Source organism: Pteropus alecto, unplaced genomic scaffold (genome assembly GCF_000325575.1).
Source record: "Pteropus alecto unplaced genomic scaffold, ASM32557v1 scaffold22, whole genome shotgun sequence".
Taxonomy (NCBI): Eukaryota; Metazoa; Chordata; class Mammalia; order Chiroptera; family Pteropodidae; genus Pteropus; species Pteropus alecto.
The window spans coordinates 22,521,625-22,541,641 of record NW_006434839.1 but is presented as its reverse complement, the minus strand read 5'-3'; the positions used below and the strand labels follow the sequence as shown (position 1 = coordinate 22,541,641).

The window sequence follows — 20,017 nt, the reverse complement described above, 5'->3', positions numbered from 1 at the left end:
CAGGATCTACCAGCAATGCTGTTTCCAATGGGTGGGGATGGCTAGCGGGAGAACATGTGGAACTGTGGGAGCAGGCCCCTCACTGCACAGAGCAAGTAAGATCTGTGCCCAACCACATCGTGGGTTGGCTACTCCCTGATATGTGTGCTAATATTTCCAAGGTCTGGTGGGATGGGTAAAGTTATGTCGGTACAGAGCCTACCAACTGGTTACTTGTAGGGTATCTCTAGGTCTGTGGACACTACGGCTGGTCCTACTTGCCCGCTGACTGGACTGGCCATTGTACATGGGGACGTCCATCTTTAGCTGGACACATATTACCTACTTTACCCCAAGTGCCCTGTATTTGGGACCCTGTATATTACTCCTAGCACCAATAGAAATGGGCGGCCTAGTTGTTCTATCCCCTGGCATTATTCATTCCAGGAGTGGGATCCACAGATTACAGGTAGAAGCCTTAGCCCAGCATATCACACAGAATGCTACCCATCAGGCCATAACCCTTTTAATGGATGAAACCACACAAATGCAGAAAGTAGTTCTGCAAAACCGCATGGCCCTTGACCTCCTAACTATTGCTTAGGGCGGCACCTGTGTCCTACTCCATGCAGAATGCTATGTCTACATTCCTGATCATGCCAACCAGGAACAGGTAGCTCTCCAAGAAATGGATGCTGAAGTTCAAGCCATCCATACCCTGGGAGAAGACCCTTTAACAGCTTGATGGAATTCCTTGGGATTCTCCTGGGAGTGGGCAATAACCATCCTAGCCCGTATAGCCTATAGTCTGGTAGTATTTTGTTGTTTTTAGTATCGTTGTTGTGGATTGTGGGCTCAAGGTAGCACCCTCTGGGTCGCAACTCTATAGGGGTGGAGTGTGGGCCTCAGGCCGGCTGGTCACAGGTCTGGCTGCGATCCTGGATCTAGTATGTTACATTAAATGTAGTAGTGAGCCTGTGCCTAGCTTATGTAAGAATGATTCAGCTTGCTGTATCACGTATGGGTGGCAAAATGCCACTATTGTTCTCTGGCATATACAAAGCCCATGAGGTCCCCTAGAGTGAAAACGTGCATCCCACAATAAAATTTGTGCCTGCCATTTCCCTCTCATGTTTGTTCCTCGTGCGTTCTTTCAACTAGGTATCTCACCAAAGAAACCTTCCCTTCTCAATCAACTCGGCGCTGACATATACTCACCTGTGTTCTTGTTGCTGGGGCTACTTGATACTTCATCCTACTGGTCACCAGTTTTTCTGCCTTTCAATTATAGATTTTCAGATTGAATGTCCGTTTTCAATTCCAATAAACTATATTTTCTCTTTGCTTGCTCTTCGAAGCCATAAAAAATGACCAACTTTTTATTGTGTGGAATTAGTGAAGTTGTCTGCCAGGTCATATTGTATATTTACTTACATCTCTTTTGGCTGCTCTCTAAATCTGACTTCTAACTGAGCTATGGCTATATTATGTGTTTTGCATTTTATAGGCAGGGTCATCGTATAGTTTATAGTCCAAACTGAGACACTTCTGAAAACAAAAAGTACTATTAACAACCATAAACTAGCACTGTACTAGACAAATATGGTCACCCTATTTATAGGCAGTATAACAAAATAAAAATTATAATACAAATTGATGGTTAAGTATTTCACCAGTTATATTTGTCTTAACTGACTTTCCCTCATAATAACTGAATATGATTCTTCATTGTCTTGGTCAGAACTATCATTAACCATGACAGTTACTATAGCAATATTTCGACACTTTCATATCAAAATGTTGTGATGAAAAATTAGTTATATTTTTAAAATGCAATTGATTTAAGAAATAAATGGCAAAGAAGACAAAACATAATTACCATCAGTCTCCAATACCACATATAAAATTAGTAAATGTTTTCTGAGGTTTAATACCAAGAAACCAAGTTATCCTAATTAACTAGGCAAGATGGCATTAACGGAATATCTATTCTCTGAGCATAATCAATTTTTTAAAAATATTAGAGAAAAAAATTATGGACCAAAAACCTTATCTGCAAATGAGGGGAGATAAGAGTAGAACTAGCAAGTAAAATATTGCTTTTGGACAAGTACTAAATAGGAGATTTTTATTAAGAAAATGATCCTCCTGAGGATGAGGAAAGTGATGATTAAAGTTGCAGCACTAACAGCAGAATTTACTCTTCAATCTACCTGACACACACACTCTCTCTCTCTCTGTGTATGTGTGTATGTGTGTGTGTGTGTGCGCGCGCGCACATGTGCAACTTCTGTTCCTCGGCTCTAGCAAATTTGTACTCTCTTTCTATTCTCTAAGTTGTTAATGTTGTTGTATTAGCATTAATAAAAAATTCAGTTAAATTCTCATTCAGGTGATTCAAGATAATAAAAAATTTACTCTATATATTTACATGTATGAAATAAAATGTGTACTGTAGTCACTTGGGTAGACCTATTGATCTGAATTTCCTTGAAAATATTATCTTAGCTTAATTTTCCACTCGCTATGATGCTTTAAGAGTATTATTACTCTAGAAACATACGAAGAATACCCTTTAATTGTATCCTATTGATGATTATTCTTCTGAACTCTTATGTTCATTGTGGCTTCCTTTTCATTCCTATTATATGTAAGCATTCCCTAAAGTTCCATAATTAAGGTTTCTCTTTTTCCTTTTCTCTTTCTACTTTATCATCTTTCTTCAGATTGACTATGGTAATATTCTGTATATCTGGTTGATATCATGTAGTTCCATCAATCAAATAAACCCCCAAATGCAGATGAGACTTTTAATATCTATTTTATGAACTCATTTCTTAGCTCCAGACTCACATTTCCAACAATATGCAACATAATCATCACCACATGGTGTTAGAATTCATTAAGTTCACAAGTACTTATTGGAGATCTAATATGTGTTGGCATTATGTTAGGAGCTGAGTTACCCAAAAGGCAAATATGGACTTTATCTTCACAGTTTAAAGTGAAGTCTAAGGAAAAAAATAAATCATAAACAGAATAAGAAGTTTTAAATTTTTAAAGCAGGGCTTTTCAAAATTTTTGGTCTTAGAAATCCCTTTGTACTCTGAAAAATTACTGAAGACTCCAAAGAACTTTTGTTTATGTCAGTTATACCTATTAATATTTGCTGTATTAGAAATTATTGCTGAGAAATTTTTTAAATGTATTCATAAATAGCAATATCATCGTATGCTAACATAAATTACATGTTTTGAAAATGAACTATATTTTCCAAACAAAAATTTGATGAGAAGAGTATCATTGTTTACATTTTTTTCAAAAATATCTGATATCTGACTAAATAGAAAACAACTGCCTAACCATGCCATCATGCATTAGGATACAGTAGAAGTACTTTTTGTGTACTTTCCATTTCATCATGTGGCATGTTAAGAAGATGATTACTGAAAATTTCAATTTAATAAAATTGATAATTTTTTGTGTTTTATCAATGACAAACATGTATAACTGGCCTTTTTTTTTTTTCATTGTGAGTGCATGGTGAAGAATACAATGACTCTTAATATAGTTTGGTTCCACTGCTTTGATTTGTGCTAATGTGTCAGCAATTTTATCCATCATTGCTTTTGAACCATCAGTACAAATGGCAATCCAAGAAAAAAAAAAGGTAAATAATATGTTAGTTTTAATATGGAAATGCTCTGAATTTGAAGACTTCCACGAAACGGCCTCAGAGATGTCCAGAGACACATGGACCACACTTTGATATCTGCTGTGCTAGAGTATGTAGCCTTGTTGATGATACCAAGTCTAGGATTAAGGAAAGTTTTTCCTGAGAAAGTTGAATGTTTATGACTATATGTAAGGAGTAACAGGAAATCATCCAGGTGAAGGGGATGAATGATGGGTTGTGATAGAATGCTCTAGACAGAAGGAAAAACACATGTAGGCAGAATTCTACATGAATAAAAGTAAGGTCAATATTATTGAGTAATGTAGTTAAAATATATATATACATACACACACCAAGAAATAAGGAAGACAAAGGGTCAATCATAAATGACTTTTTAATGTTACGTTAAGGAGCTTGGATTTATCTCAAGGGCAAAGGGAAATCATTAAAAAGTTTGAAGTAAGAGAGTTGGCAATATCAGATCTGTGTTTCAGAAAAAATTCTCAGGTTGAACTGTGGAGAATAGACTGGAATAAGACTGGAAACAGGAAATTATTGCAATACCCCTGGTGAGAGATGAGGATAGAGAGAAATAGACAAAAGTGATACTGAGAACTTAGAATTGATAGTAGGACTTGTTGATTAACTAGATGTGAAAGTGAGATGGGGGAGGAACCAAGAATAAACTTAAAGTTTCTAGCTTCGGCATACATACACTCAGTTAATGAAACAGGGAACACAGTGAGAGAAATAGATTTGGGTGGTAGGAAAGGGAGACTATTAGCTCACTTGTGACACAAGGATATCTCACAGGTGCAAATACAAACAAGAGATGTCTAGTAGACAACTAGATATATGAAGGCAGATCATAGGTCTGAACTGGAGATACAGATTTGGAATCATCAGTATACATGCGGTAACCAAAGCTATGTGAATAAATTAAGGTGCCATGGGAGGATATGCTGAGTTTGAAGAAAGCCTAGGACTAGCATTTAAGAGACAGGCAGAGAAAGGAAATGTGGTGCATTAAGAAAGTATAAGTAAATGGATTGATAAAGGGCATGTCCTCATAGCATGGGAATTAAGATTAAGACTGATTTGTTTTTTCAAGATAACACTGCAATGATAAGAAAATTGTGGAAGAAATGTATTGTTAATAACTACTAAATTACCATTAAGACTCATAAAATAGGTAATAGCGCATTCATCTGCCACTCCCTTAAAATGAGTAACATTCATTAATATTTGTTTCAGGAAGGGTTTTAGGCTTTCAGTAATTCATTGGAAAACAGTTAATTTGTTCGTTAAAAGAAAGAAAACACTGAAGACTCCATTTCCTGAATTGTCTTTCAATAATTATGTATAAGTCTAATTAAGTTTATATTTTTATTTACTAAAATAATAAACAACCTGTTTTAGACAGTAAAACTTTAACAGATGAGGGCATAGTGCACAGAAGTACACTGAGAATCTTATAAACTGAGGTTAACAGAAATAACCTTTTTGGAATGCTTTAAATCTTACTAAGGAAGTACATTTACTTTATGAATCCCCACAGACAGAATTTCTTTGGGTAGAAAATAGTCTGTTGCCATTATTATTATTATTATTATTTTTGTCAGATTACAGAAGTCTAGATCATGGTATTTTTCTCATGATCATTTGTCAACTTAGCTGTTACTCAAATGATGTTCAAAACTATACAATCATCACTCCTTTCTTTCTCAACATCTAGTACTTTGGGTCATTATCTGAAAGCTCAGAGCTGTGGAGTTTTTATACATAGTTCTTTCCATTTTTTTAATAGCTAGAAGACTTTATTATTATTATTATTATTATTATTATTTTTTTAAAAAAGGAGACTCACGAATGTTAGATATTTCCCCAGGGTTATTCTCTAAACCAGTGATACAACTGGGAAAGGAACTACCTTTCTAACTTTTTAGAAAGGAGCAACTGATAAGGATAGATTATTTGCATTTGGTTTGTTTATAATCTAATACAAATATATACACATATATTTATATACATACATACACACAATATATGTAACCAAAAGTAACTATGAAGGAAAATTTTATATTTTTGAATTAGTAATATGCATTGTTTCTGTAGATAGCTTAAAAATTACAATATACATGGCTTTAAATGAGACTTAATATCTTAATATTACTAAAACTCCAGACCTGATATTTATAATCATGATTTCAGTCTATGAACATTTCAGTAAAATAAATGAAGAATCAAAAGACGCATAGACTGAAAATGAAGGGATAGAAAAGATATTTCATGTAAATAGAAACAAAAAGAAAACTGGAGTAGCTAAACTTGTATCAGACAAAATAGACTTTAAAACAAAACATGTAAAAAAACGACAAAAAAGGACATTATATAATTATATATCCAAGAAAGGGATGTAACAATCGTAAATATCTACACATCCAACATAGGAGCACCTAAATATATAAAGCAATTAATGAAAATAAAGGGAAAAACCCACAGAAACACAATTAGGGTAGGGTATTTCAATACTCCACTCACATCAAAGAATAGGTAATCCAGACAAAAAATTAATAATAAAATGACAACCTTAAATGTCATTATTAGACAAGGTCAACTTAATAAACTATTTTAGAACACTACACTTAAAAACCACAGAATACACATGTTTTTCAAGTGACATGGAACATTCTCCAGGATAGATCACGTATCAGGCCACAAAATAAGCTTAATAAATTCAGGAAGACTAGAATCAGTGACACCAGCATCATGGTGGAGTAAGAAGATCACTTACTTTCTCCCCTTAAAGTTACATACATAGGATAACTGTAATTCAATAAAGGATACCCTGCTCAACCCACAAACATGTCTGAGAGATCCATGCATGGAGATAGTTGAAGGTAGACTTATGGGAATGAGCAGGGAAGGTGGGAATGGGGGATAAGCTCAGACATGGGGCCTGCAGATGCAATCCTGTGTTGGTGTGGCCCTAGCTGACACGGTAGTGGAAAGGGAGTTGGGCTGCAACCCTCACACAGCAGACTAGAGGGTCAGCAGGGCAGTAACAACATTTGGGCCTGAGTGGCTGGTGTCCATTGAGGCTAACCCTGGTGACATGGACAGAGACACAGCACAGCACTGTATAGCTGCCAGGGGCTGGTAGCCGCCATTACTAGGAGGAAGGCAAAATCGCAGACATGCAAACCGGCCTCCCCTTACCTCCCTGTACCCACCCAGACCCAGCTGATGTTGAAGCAAAGGAGGTGTGAGGTTGCAGCACAAACTCAGCAGCTGGGAGTATGTGAGGGACAGAAGGAACATTCCTGCCTATGTAACCAGTGCCACTTGGCACTTAAAACCAGTTAGAGATGCCACACAGAAGCATGACAGCAGTGAATTAGCAGCCACCAGCACTAGCAAGACAAAGCCACAGACTCGGGAACCATCCCTCCACCACCCCTTCACCAATCCATTACAGCAGAACCCAACAAAGGCAGTGGAGACACCTTGGATAGCACAGTGTAGCTGGTTACCTCTGGTTACAAGGAGGCAGTGCCAGGAACTCATAAGTCAGGAGTCCCATTACCTATCACATCCCACCAAGGGGATGGTATTCTGAGATTGAGGAAATCGGATTACAGAGAGGATGCCCACCTTCTCATGGAATACCGGGCATTTCTCCATAAGGTGACACAGCCCAAATAAGAAGCCAGAAGTCCAAGTAGAAAACTAATCTCAATAAGAAAGACTAGTTTCAGATTAAAAACACAAAATTTGCATCATAGAAGCATTTATTAGAAAACAAAAGACCTCTACTTATAAACCTGCTGAATTGTTAAAAACAAAAGAGTACCTAAAAAAGAAGAGTTCACTATCTCAAATGTGCAGGCAAAGAAAGAATCCATCAATTACTATGAATAAATAACAAAGGTAACAAAGTAGCTCAGAAAGAAAATGAAAAGACTCCAGAAACCAAACATAAAGACTTGGAAGACAGAAGCAGAAAACAGAAACTCTAATTCAGAATAAGGTATTAAACACTCAATTATAACATAAAGGTTTGGGGGGGGGGGTTAAAAAAAAAAAAACACTATACCTTCCATAATTTTGATATCAACCAATATGCTTCATAACAATTGGGTTGGAAAGGAAATGAGTTCAAAACATACATAGAGACAAATGAAAATGACAATAACCTTCCTACAAAGAATAAGAAAACCTTAATTGACAGCACTAGTAAGGAAACTGAAATGATAATCAAAAATCTCCCCAAAAACAAAAGTCTAAAACTGTATGGCATCACTAAAGAGGTCTACCAAATATTCAAAGATTAATTACCCATCTTTTTCAAACTCTTCCAAAAAACTGGAGAGAAGGCCATTTTATGAGGCCAACATTACCCTGATACAAAAGCAGGCAAGAACACCACAAAAAAAAATCTTATAAGCCAATATCTATGATGAAGACAGGTCCAAAAGTGCTAAACAAAGTACTAGCAAATCAAATATAACAATACATTAAAATTATAATACAGCATGATCGGGTGGGGTTCATCCCAGGGAACAGTATCTTTTTGGATATATCTCTTCAAGCAAGGAAAACAAAAGAAAAAATAAACAAGACTATATCAATTAGCACTAATCATGCCTTGGATAAACCTCATGGGCTACGATACTGCCATTGCGCAAAGCTAAACAAGACTACATCAAACTAAAAAGCTTCTTCTGCACAGCAAAGAAAAACAACAAAATGAAAAGACAATCTACTGAATGGCAGAAGATGTTTGCAAATGATACATCTGTTAAGGGGTTAATATCGAAAATACATAAATAACTCATATAACTCAACAACAAAAAATATCTATGGGCAGAGGACCTGAATAGACATTTCTCCAAAGAGGACACAGAGATGGCTAACAGAAATATGAAAAGATGTTCAACATCACTAATCATCAGAGAAATGCAAATTAAAACCACAATGAGATATCACCTCACACTGGTCAGTATGGCCACCATCAAATAAATCAACAACAAAGTGCTAGAAAGGATATGGAGAAAAGGCAATCCTCATACACTGGTTGCGGGATTTTAAATTAGTGCAGTCACTATGGAAAAGAGTATGGACAGTCCTTGAACAACTAAAAACCAAAAATAAAACTATCATATGATCCAGCAATCCCACTTCTGGGTATTTATCCAAAGAAAACAAAAACATTCATTCAAAAAGATAGATGTACCCCTATGTACATTGCAGCATTACTAGTAATAGTCAAGATATGGAAGCAACCTAGAAGTCCATCAATAGATAAATGAAGCTGTGGTATGTAACTACAAAAGAATATTATTCGGCAACAAATAATAATGGAATCTTGCCATTTGCAACAACATGGAGGAAGCTAGAGGGTCAGACTGAGAAATACAAATACCATATAATCTCACTTATATGTGGAATCTGAAAAAATAAATGAAAACCAACAAAAAAGAAAGAGACATGTAGATATAGAAAATAAGCTTATGGTTGCAAAAGGGGTGGAGGTGGGGGGGTGGGAATAAAATTAAAATATGTTTAATTAGGTCCTCTTTATTAGACATTACCTATTATCATGTATTATATTCTGTCACAAACCTTTTACGAATATGATCAGTATCTTATATCCGAAGGTAGAATTGAGACAGGCTTATAGCAAGACTCTTGGATAGCAATGACTATCTAATGGTCTTTTCTTTCCCTCAGTGCACCACCTCTTCCTTCTGCCTTTTCTTCTACTAATCCTCAAGCAGATGATTATAAAGACATGGTTGTACTGTCCTAAGTATGTCCTTTCTTCCTTCCTTTCCTTCCATCTATTCATTTGTCTTTCTTTCTACCCATGAAGCATGTATTAAGCCCCTACTCCAATAATATAAATATCAAGAAATACTCTGAGTACTACATAGTTCATACAAATTGATGAACACTTAAGATCCCAATACTTAAGTGATAAAAGATATAAACAGACAATTCTCAAAACAGGAAGATAAAGAAATGACCCTAGAGACTGAGCAAGCTGCAACTCAAATGCAAACAAAAGGTTCAGTTGGGGCTTCAGACTGTCCTAAGAATTGAAAGCCACAATTATTTACTAGAAATTAGATATTTTATTCAGAGTTCCATTTTGTGCAGCTTTGCCTAATCCAGTACCATTAAATACAATTTTTCTTTTGACTTTAAATCGGTGCCTCCATTTAAAAATAATTAAGAAAACCTGTTAAACTGGTCCACCTTAAAGTGGTCATAATTCCGTTTCACAAAGCTGGTTCCTAAGGAGTGAGGAGATTTAAGTATGCAGAACATTTTAAGAGGTAACAAAATTTTACACAGCCCAAAATGTTTCCCTCTCACGTTTATCTATCAAGATATGTGAACAACCCCATAAGAAGAAAGCCAATACTGTTTTACTTGCTTTCTGGGGTGGGTGAGGTTTTGCTTTCTTCCTAGAGAGGTAATAATCATCTTTCATTTTTATCTAAAATAGTCACAAAAGTAATTTTGTGCTTCTGCTAAGGGAGTAAATAAAGGCTTTCAAAAAAGACCAGTGAGCCTTGGAATTCCATGGAGGGTGGGAGGGTGTAAAATAAAAAAAGGAAAGAAAAGAAATGATCCTATTCACAGCCATGGCTTACCTGCTAAGAAACTTAGTCAAAATTTGGTCCTATTTATATAGCAAGAGTAATAGACATAAACGGTAGATGACTTTCTTCTCATACTGACTGATTAACTGGTAATGGCTTCTTAAAGTACTATGTGAAAAGGATTCTGAAGCCAAGTTCAAGCTCTGTAGGAAAGAACCAGTGACTTATGTTTATCATGGATTTCAGAAACTATAATGACAGCAGGTGTGCGATACTTCAGTCGTGACAACTGTTAAAACTTCACAGAATAGATTTTATTTTCTTGATTTCATATGATTTTCCTTTCTTTTATTAAAAAAATTTCCTTTTCATTGTTTTGTGTATCTGTTAGAAATGCATATTAATACAATGGGATGCCATTTTATTCCATCATGTTAATAAATAATGAGTAAAATGAGAAAACTCAATGCTGGTGAATTTTGGCAAAATTGGCACTTACGCTGCTAGAGGTAATGGAATTAGTATTATTTTTCTGGCAAGTCATTCAGTAATATGTACAACTGCCTTGAGTCCTTTATACTCTTCAACCATGAAATACGTTTGGGAATCCATCCCAAGGACATAAAAATTCAAGCACAAAGAGGTTTAATGCTGAGAGGAAACAAGTTATAAAGAAAACAATCTAAATGTCTAACAAAAGAATAATGTATATAAAGCAAGATTCTTTCCATCATATTATCTTTCAAAAAGAGGGCAGTGTATTTTGAGTCCTTAAAAAGTCTCTAAATTACTGAGTCCTCTCAATTGCTCTGAATATTTAATAAAGTATTATTTAGGAAAAACTAACATTAGCCTTAGATTTGTTTTCATCACAAGCAAAAAAAGCATTATTTAACCCCCCAATATAGATGATAATACAGTCATTATCTAATCATGCTTATACCATCAGTCAGAACATATCAATTTTACTTTAGATTGAGACTGGTTCAGTGTCTTAAATTACCTTCTGCTGGCCTCACAGGATGAATTACGAAGTATTTACTTTAATTCTATATTTTGGAACAGACTGTAGAGAATTGTCATTTTTTTCCTTAAATGTTGGTAGATTTCACCAGTGAAACCAACTAGGCCAGGTTCTTTCAGTTTTCAAAGCCCATTCATTATTGATTTAACTTCTTTAATAGACACAGAACTCTTTCTATTATTTCTCTTTGTGTGAGTTTTGGTGCCATCAAGGAATTACCATTTCATCTAAGTTATCAAGTTTGTGGGCATAATACTTCCTGTCCTTTGGATCAGTAGTAATGGCCCCTCTTTTATTTCTGATATTAGTAATTTGTGTTTTTCCTTTTTTATTTCCTTGGTTAGCTTGGCCAGATGTATATCAATTTTATTGATCTTCAAAGAACAAGATTTTGGTTTCACTGATTTTCTCTACTGTTTTCCTGTTTACAATTTCATTGATTTGTGCTCTAATTTTTATTTATTTTTTTCCTCTGCTTATTTTGGAGCTAATTTGCTCTTGTTTTTCTAGTTTCTTAAAGCAGAAGCTTATATTGATTTTACATCTTTCCTCTTTTCTAATGCAGTTGTCCCCCCTTATTGACAGGAGACATGTTCCAAGACCCCCAGTGGATGCCTGAAACAGTGGATAGTACTGAACCCTATGTATATATGTATGTACATACACACACTGTTTTTTCCCCCTTTATATATACATAACTTTTTCACCTGCAAGAAGGACTTTATGGCTTCTCTTTGGCATATCTGAATTGCTAGGATTACTACTCTTGCACTTTGGGCCACTTTTAAGTAAAATAAGGGTTATTTGAATACAAGTACTGTGATACCACAACAGTTGATCTGATAACCAACCATGACTAACAGGCAGGTAGAGTATACCGTGTGGAGATACTAGACAAAAGGGATGATTCACATCCTGGGCAGGATGACATGAGATTTCATTATGATACTCAGAATAACATGCAATTTAAAACCTATCAAATGCTTATTTCTGGAATGTTCCATTTAATATTTTTAGACCAGAGTTGACCACAGATAATTGAAACTGCAGATGAGGGGGAATTACTATATATGCATTCAATGCAATACATTTTCATCTAAGCACCACTTTTACCATATCTCATAAATTTTGATAAGATATATTTCCATTTTCATTTAGTGCAAAGTATTTTTAAATTTCTCTTGAGACTTCTTGTTTGATCCATGTGTTGATTAGAAGTATGTTGTTTAATTCATAAATATTGAGGGATTTTCCAGCTCTCTTTCTGTTATTGATTTCTAGTGTAACTCAATTGTGGTCTAAAAGAATATTTCTTATGATGACCTATCTTTTAAAATTTGTTAAGGTGTGTTTTATGCCCCAGGATATGGTTTATTTGGTGAATGTTTTGAAAAAATATAAATAATTTTTAAAAGACAGTAACATAAGGGAAGGGGAATCTCTTTGGAAAAATTGAGTATTATTCTGTATTCAGGACCACTTTATATTTAGACATGTACAGGGCAGATTTTTTATTGAGATATAATGCTTTAATAGCACCGAAAGAGAAATTTATAAAATTCTTTATACTACATGGTCTCTACTATTAAAAAGACTGGAAAAAAATGTACCTAAATGTAACCAGGACTAAGTAACAACTTTTTTACATCTATAATCTCTGCTAAGGGATTAGCAGAGATTTCATATTTGCAAATATTTCATATTTGATCTTATTTCATTCATAGTCAGAAAAATATATGAGTGATTTTAATAGAATATGATAAGTACTATAAGAGAGATATAAAAAGGTTTAATATTAATATCAATTCTTTTGAGACGTTCCAGTTAAGCTCTGAAAGAAAAGATGCTTCAAATATAGCCTAATATAGCAACGGTTTATCAGAAAAAGGATATATCACATTTTTAACTGCCAGAAAGTGAGACAAGCACTAGGGGAATTTAAATAGTCCCATATGACTAGAATACAAGCTGTAAGAACGGTTGGCAGGGCAGAAGGATTAAGACTATAGACACGTGTTAGGGCCAGAAGTATGTGAAGGAATCCAGAGTTTTTAGACTGAAGAAAATCTAAACCTAGCCATCCTCGGCTAAGTCATTTCAGTGCTTTATAATAAGAAAATCCTGATCTATAACAATTATATTTGGATGGTTTCCTTTATTTTAAGCCAAACTAATTTCTCTCCTTTAAAACAAAACCAGACAGGAATTTCTTGACTATTGCAAGATAGAGGTTAGCAAATCCACTCCTTAAGAAACTATAAAACTGAACAAAAACCTCAAAAACAACCATTTGTAGGTTCAAACAAAGGCAATTAATTTGAGAAGTGTATTTTATGAAAACCAGCTGAACCAAAGTTAACGACAGTGCGGATCTGTGGTGTCCTTGCCCAGGAGCAGCTCTCATCACCACCACCACCCCTTGCTCAGTTTTTACAGAGGTACTTCAAGGACAGGGCTGGCTGTGAAAAACAGCAGCTTCAGTGCTGGAAGAGGCTAACCTGATTTGGAACAAAGTGTGAAAATCCCAAATAGAGCATTGTCAGTAAAAGTAGCAAACTTATTAGAAAACAAACAGAAAGTCAACAGCAGCTACTCTAGACTTAGGTTACAGTTTTGGTAGGGCTGAGCTGTAGACTGGAGGACTAGTCAGAGATTTAACAGAAAGATCCTAGAAATGAGAAAGGCATAGAGGGCTAGATAAGTTCCCACACAGCCTTGGCTGACTGGGATTCACTCCCATATCAACACATATCCACTGGCAGAGGGCAGAAGCCCTACTGGCTCCAGAGGCATTTGAGTACACCCTCTGAACTATCAGTGACCCAGGTGCAAACCCTAGGAAATCAGCTTAAAAGGGAGATAGGTCCCATAGATTAAATCCACGCAAACTACTAAAAAACCATCACTATCAACCTCCTTGGGGAAAAAATCCAAACTAGATTTTCTACAACATATTATCAAAAATACATTAAACAGTTTCCAACAAAAAATTATGAGACATGCAAAGAAAAACAGAAAATTGTGGTCGATACTCAAGAAAAAGAGCACTAAATACAAACCGATTCTGAGTGAGCCCAAATACCAGATTTACCGAAGACTTCAAAAATCACATATTATAAAAATATTCAAAGAATTAAAAGAAACTGACTTAAAGAATGAAAGGAAAATATGATAATGACAACAAATAAAGTAATCTCAGCAATGAAAAGTGAGATTATAAAAAAGAACCATATAGAAATTCTAGTGTTGACATTTTCCATATGTATCTATTTTTGATAGCAGTATAACTACGATTTCTTACACTGGTCAACATTTTAAAAATATTTTAAAATATTCATTATTGTAAAGTTATAAACATCCTGAGTTATAGGATGTTTAGTAAGTCATTATGCTTTGTAAGCTTTATAGTAACCTTTAAATAAAGGTTAAGATGTGTTCTCTTTTCCTACTGAACTAGTCAATGGTATATTAATTTTTCAATGAAATTGCTTATTACTAGATAATATTTTCAACATGGTGTAAAACCAAAATAACCAAAGGTAATGCTGTGTTGATATCTACAGGTTTAGAACTGTTTTAAGAGGTTAATTTTATTTTCATGGTTAGTTTTCAGTATCTACCAAGAATGTTTCTAGAATTATTCAAATTTAGCATTTTCAAGAGAGTAATAAAATATAATGACACCACAAATCTATTCTGGTACTAGGGTGTATAAATCATTTTTAATACTCCTAATAATTAATTGGATTATAATACTCATGTACTTATATGTATATATACACAATAGAATACTATTTTAACCATTAAGAAGGAAATCCTGCATTTATGACAACATGGATGAAACTTGAGGGCATTATGCTAAGTAAAATAAGTCAGACAGAGAAAGACAAATACTGTATGATCTCACTTTTATGTGGAACCTCAAAAAACATCAAACTCAAAGAAATAGATTATATTTGTGGTTACCAGAGGCAGTGGGTAGGGTGTGCGGGAGCGGTGGTGAAAGGTACAAACTTCTGGTTATAAGATAGTAAGTTCTGGTGATGTAATGTATATTAGATATTTGAAAGTTGCTAAGACAGTATACCTTAAAAGTTCTCATCATAGTGAAAATATTTGTAATTATGTGAAGTGATGGATGTTAACTAAACTTATAGTAATCATTTCACAATATATACATATATCAAATCATTATATCATACAATTTAATTTATATGTTATATGTCAATTATATCTCAATAAAACTAGAAAAATACTCATGTACTTATTAAATTTGTGTCTATATGCATACATTGACTACTAGCAGGCAGATTATCATATCAAGAATAAAATAATGGTAATTGGTTCTTTAAGTAATCTTTCATTATTCCTTATTTGTGATAGCCACTTTAAACAGTTTATTTGGATTTTCCTGTTTTGATTGATTGTATTACCAATAAGAATGATTATTATAATATTTAATAAACTATTCTTTCTCATTTTTAGTAAGAACAATCTACATTATAGAACAACAAGTTTTACAGATGCCTTGTAAAATTTTATGCTAGTTTTCTACCTAATACTACTATAAATCTGCACTTTTCAGCCTACCATATTACCAGAGGAACAAGCATATTGCCCACTATTTGGTATAAACCATCACATAATTTTAGATTATTAACAAAGCTATCCAGGATAATGTTAATAATTGAAGTACAAAAGGTATACTTACTCAGTTATAATTTCAGGGTTTGTAAAGCTGAGGTTGGTTAAATGACCTTCAAATTTAGAAGACTCGTGTATACTTAAGGCTGGCGTGGTCTTAGTGGCAAGTACAGCTCTTTTTTCATCTTTCTCAAGTGCTTTTCTCTTCCCACCATTTTGGAAATATTCTCTGCATACACTATAAGGCAAAATAAAACTATATTTTAAAACATGAGGTATGAATATAAAATTAAGTAGAAAAATATTAGCCTTTATTACTCAAAATGGGAAACATAAATTACAGATTCCTATTTTGAAAATGTCACATAGAGGTAGGTTTGGGAACCCTGTAGTATGTTTGCATTTTTAAAATTACCATACAACAAAGCACAATCATATGTTTAATTAAAAAAAAAAAAGTATGTTCTACAGGCACAGATGTGCCTGTATATTTTACTGAACTTCATTCTTAACTGAAACTAAGTTGTTCCAGAAGAACTTAGATAACTGCTATTCAGTGACAGCATCCAAAAAGAAAAGTAGACACAGTTAATTCCAAGTCAGCTTTGCTAGTATTAGACAGATATCCCAACAGTTGTTTTTCAGATCCCTTCTGGTTTATGAAAAGTCAGGTTGTCAACACATTGAAAATCATTTACCTTCTTATTTGCTCTGAGAGAAGGGTATAAAAATCTAGTTTAAGTAAAAATAGTATCATTTCGGAGAAGGAAAAAAAGGGTGTAGATGATAGAGGTTCTGTTCATCCCTCTGATGACCAAATCAAAGTTGTGACAGAAACAAGAAGAAAACCATAAGGAAAATCGCCTGGGATCTAGATGAACAAGCTATACAACTAGGGAGAAATCTAAGAAATCACTCTGCAATGGCAAAAGGTAGAAAGGCATGAAGACTCAAGACTGAGGCTGAGTCGGTGGGAGGCTATGGCAGCCAGTAGCTGCAGATGCCTCTTAAAGGAGCCCTGTCCGCGAGTGAACTTCTGCAGTAATATACCTGCTCGCTCTGAGCACCAGTGCCGTTAGGGCTGCACAGGAGGCACCAGGGACTTACAGGTGGGTGCTGAATTGTCGGAGTGCGGGCTGAAGCAAGCCTCACTCTGTACAGAAGTGCCGGAAGTATCCCTTGTTCCTCTGTTGAACCCTCCCACTACCAGTGTGCCGACATAGAGGAGACATCTTCAAACTGGATAACAGAGGTCACTCCATCCAATGGATTCCCTTAAACTCCACCTCCCCCAACTCGTAGCCCCATTCAAGCCACATCCAGGTGTGTCTTCGCTTAGTCAGGTGTCCCTTGCTGAAGAGCACCTAGACTCATACTGGTGACATCTGGCCTAGGTTTCTGGTAGAGCCTTTTGAGGCAACTATAAGCACAGCATCAGCGGATTGCTTGCTAAATTTTAAAGGTGGCCCCGCAGGGGTACAGGCTGGGGCTAAACTTGGCCTGCAGCTGAACCCCTCTCAGCACTGTGCCACTGGACATATCACATAAAAGCTGCACTAATAAGACTGAAAGACTTAAGAGCTTAGCTTAGTACATAGAAATGGACACAGAAAGACAGCCAAAATGGGAAGACAAAGAAGCAGAAACCATATGAGAGAACAAAACAGAGATCCAGATAATGGAGTCAAGCAATCTAACAGATGCAAAGTTCAAAACATTGGTTATAAAGATGCTCAATGAACTTATGGGGAAGTGTAGATGAATTCAGTGAGAACTTTGACAAAGAGATAAAAAACATAAAAATGGAAATTGAAATTATAAAAGGGAACCAGTCATAAATGAAGAACATATTACCTGAGATGAAAAAATCAGCTGCCAGTCTTATGGGTGCTCCCTTGTAGGTAACTGTCTGTTTACCTACAGACAGTTAGGTAGAACTGGAATAAGTAAAGTGAATAAAGAGGAGGATCAAATGATCTATACAGAGCATGAGAAAGCCAAGGACACTCAATCAGAATGGCAAGAAAAAGAAGTCAAGATTATAATAATAATTTAAGGAGCCTATGGAACACTATTAAATGTAAAAATATCTGTGACATAGGGGTATTAGAAAGAAAAACAAGATGTTGAAGAATTATTTGAAGAAATAATGATGGAAAACTTCCCTACCCTGGGGAAGGAAATAGACATAAAACCCCAGGAAGCTAGAGAGTCCCAAAACCCAGGAACCCAAAGAGGCCCAAACAAAGACACATCATAATTAAAATGCCAAAGGTCAAATACAAAGACAGAATCTTAAAAGCAGCAAGAGAAAAACAGACAGTTACCTACAAGGGAGCACCCATAAAATTGGTAGCTGATTTCTCAAAAGAAACCTTGCAGGACAAAGGGCTTGGCACAAATTATTCAACATGATGAAAGCCCAGGATCTACAGCCAAGAATACTTTATCCAGCAAAGCTATCATTTGGAGTTGAAAGACAGATAAAGGGCTTCCCAGACAAAAATAAGCTAAAGAAATTTATCAGCACCAAGCCAGAATTACAGGAAATGTTGGAGGGACTTTATTAAGAAGAAAAATCATGTATCAAAAACAGGAATAAAGAATGGTAATAACTACTGAATGGATAAGAAAACAAGACCCCTACATATGTTGCCTATAAGAGACTCACTTCAGATCAAAAGACACACACAGACTAAAAAGAAGGGGATGGAAAAAGATATTTCCTTGATGGACCTAGAAGGTATTGTGCTGAATGAATAGGTAGGGTAGAGAAAGAAAAATATCTCATGATTTCACATACATGTGGAATCTAAAGAACAAAGTCAACAACAACAACAAAAGTGAAAATAAACTCAGATACAGACTATTTAAAGGGAGTTGGTGCGGGGACAAAAAAAGGCAAAGAGATTAAGAGGAACAAATGGACAGTTGCAGAATAGACGTGGAGATGTAGAGTGTAGCATGGGGAAGATGGTTAATAATGTAATAAATATGTAAAGGGGAAGAAGGGTACTATATTTAGTGGGGTGATCACTTTGCAAGTTATGTGGATCTCCGATCGCTATGCTGTACAACTGAAACTGGTATATTATTGTATGCCAACTATAATAAAAAAAAAAAACTCATTGAATTGTACAATGTAAATACAAGCAACTAATTGTCTATTATATTTCAATAAAGATAAGAAAAAATAGTATTTCGTAAAGGTATATCTTCAAAGAGAACAAGGTTGGAACACAGTAGTGGTTTTCATAACACTTCAAAAGTATTCCTGTCTATCAAGAGACCATTCCTACTTGTCCCAATTCTTATATGTTATTAAAATGCAGAATTTTCAAGATATATCATTTTAAGCTTATATAGTTTAGCCCATATCAAGTTGCTATCCAGAATCAGAAACTGATGACTGGCGTAACCTTAAATAATTTTCTTAGTATCTAATATAATTTTAGGATGAATACAGTATGGACTCATGCCTGGGTATATTATAAGAAAACAAACATGAACCATAGAATCAATTCCAACATTTATTAGCTATTAAATCCAAAAAACTTAATAGAAAGAAAAAAAAAAAAACAGAAAGAGAGAGAGAGACAAGCTCTGGCTCTGGCCCTTGAGCTTACAATGTGGCAAGAGATACACACCTGAAAACATTTAACTGATATACTACTTATCTAAGCTACTTAAAGGAGAATGAAACCTAAATTTTTCTTTTTAGATTTTTAAAATAAATCACATTATTATTACATATAGCTCATACTTTTAACATAGCTAGATTTTTTTGTTTCACAGACACTCCTTGGTGAAGTTCTAAAAACACATGCCGAGAAAAGTAAGAATTGAGGAATTAATTTAATACTCATTTCTACAAGTAGAAGGGAACAATGTCCATTCCTCCTCACACTTGCAGGATACTATTAGTTCAACTTTAATTTTTCTAAATATCTATTATTTAATATTTCTTTAACTTATTCTACGGAGATTCAGTTTTAACTCTATATACAAGAATTTAAACTCATTCATCACTGATCAAACATTTATTAAGTACCTATCATGTGCTGGGTACATAACTGATGAGAA

The 20,017-nt window shown here is 34.9% G+C and overlaps 1 protein-coding gene and 1 pseudogene across 1 annotated transcript in view; both read right to left on the bottom strand.

Moving 5' to 3' along the window:
• Window positions 1–20,017, bottom strand: part of BMT2 (base methyltransferase of 25S rRNA 2 homolog) — a 109,534-nt gene that overhangs the window by 45,252 nt on the left and 44,265 nt on the right. The window contains exon 3 of the mRNA XM_006910615.3: window positions 16,002–16,172. Within this exon, the coding sequence (XP_006910677.1) occupies window positions 16,002–16,172 (171 nt within the window). The remainder of the gene's footprint in view (window positions 1–16,001; window positions 16,173–20,017) is intronic.
• Window positions 8,223–8,347, bottom strand: LOC112478836 (annotated as a pseudogene).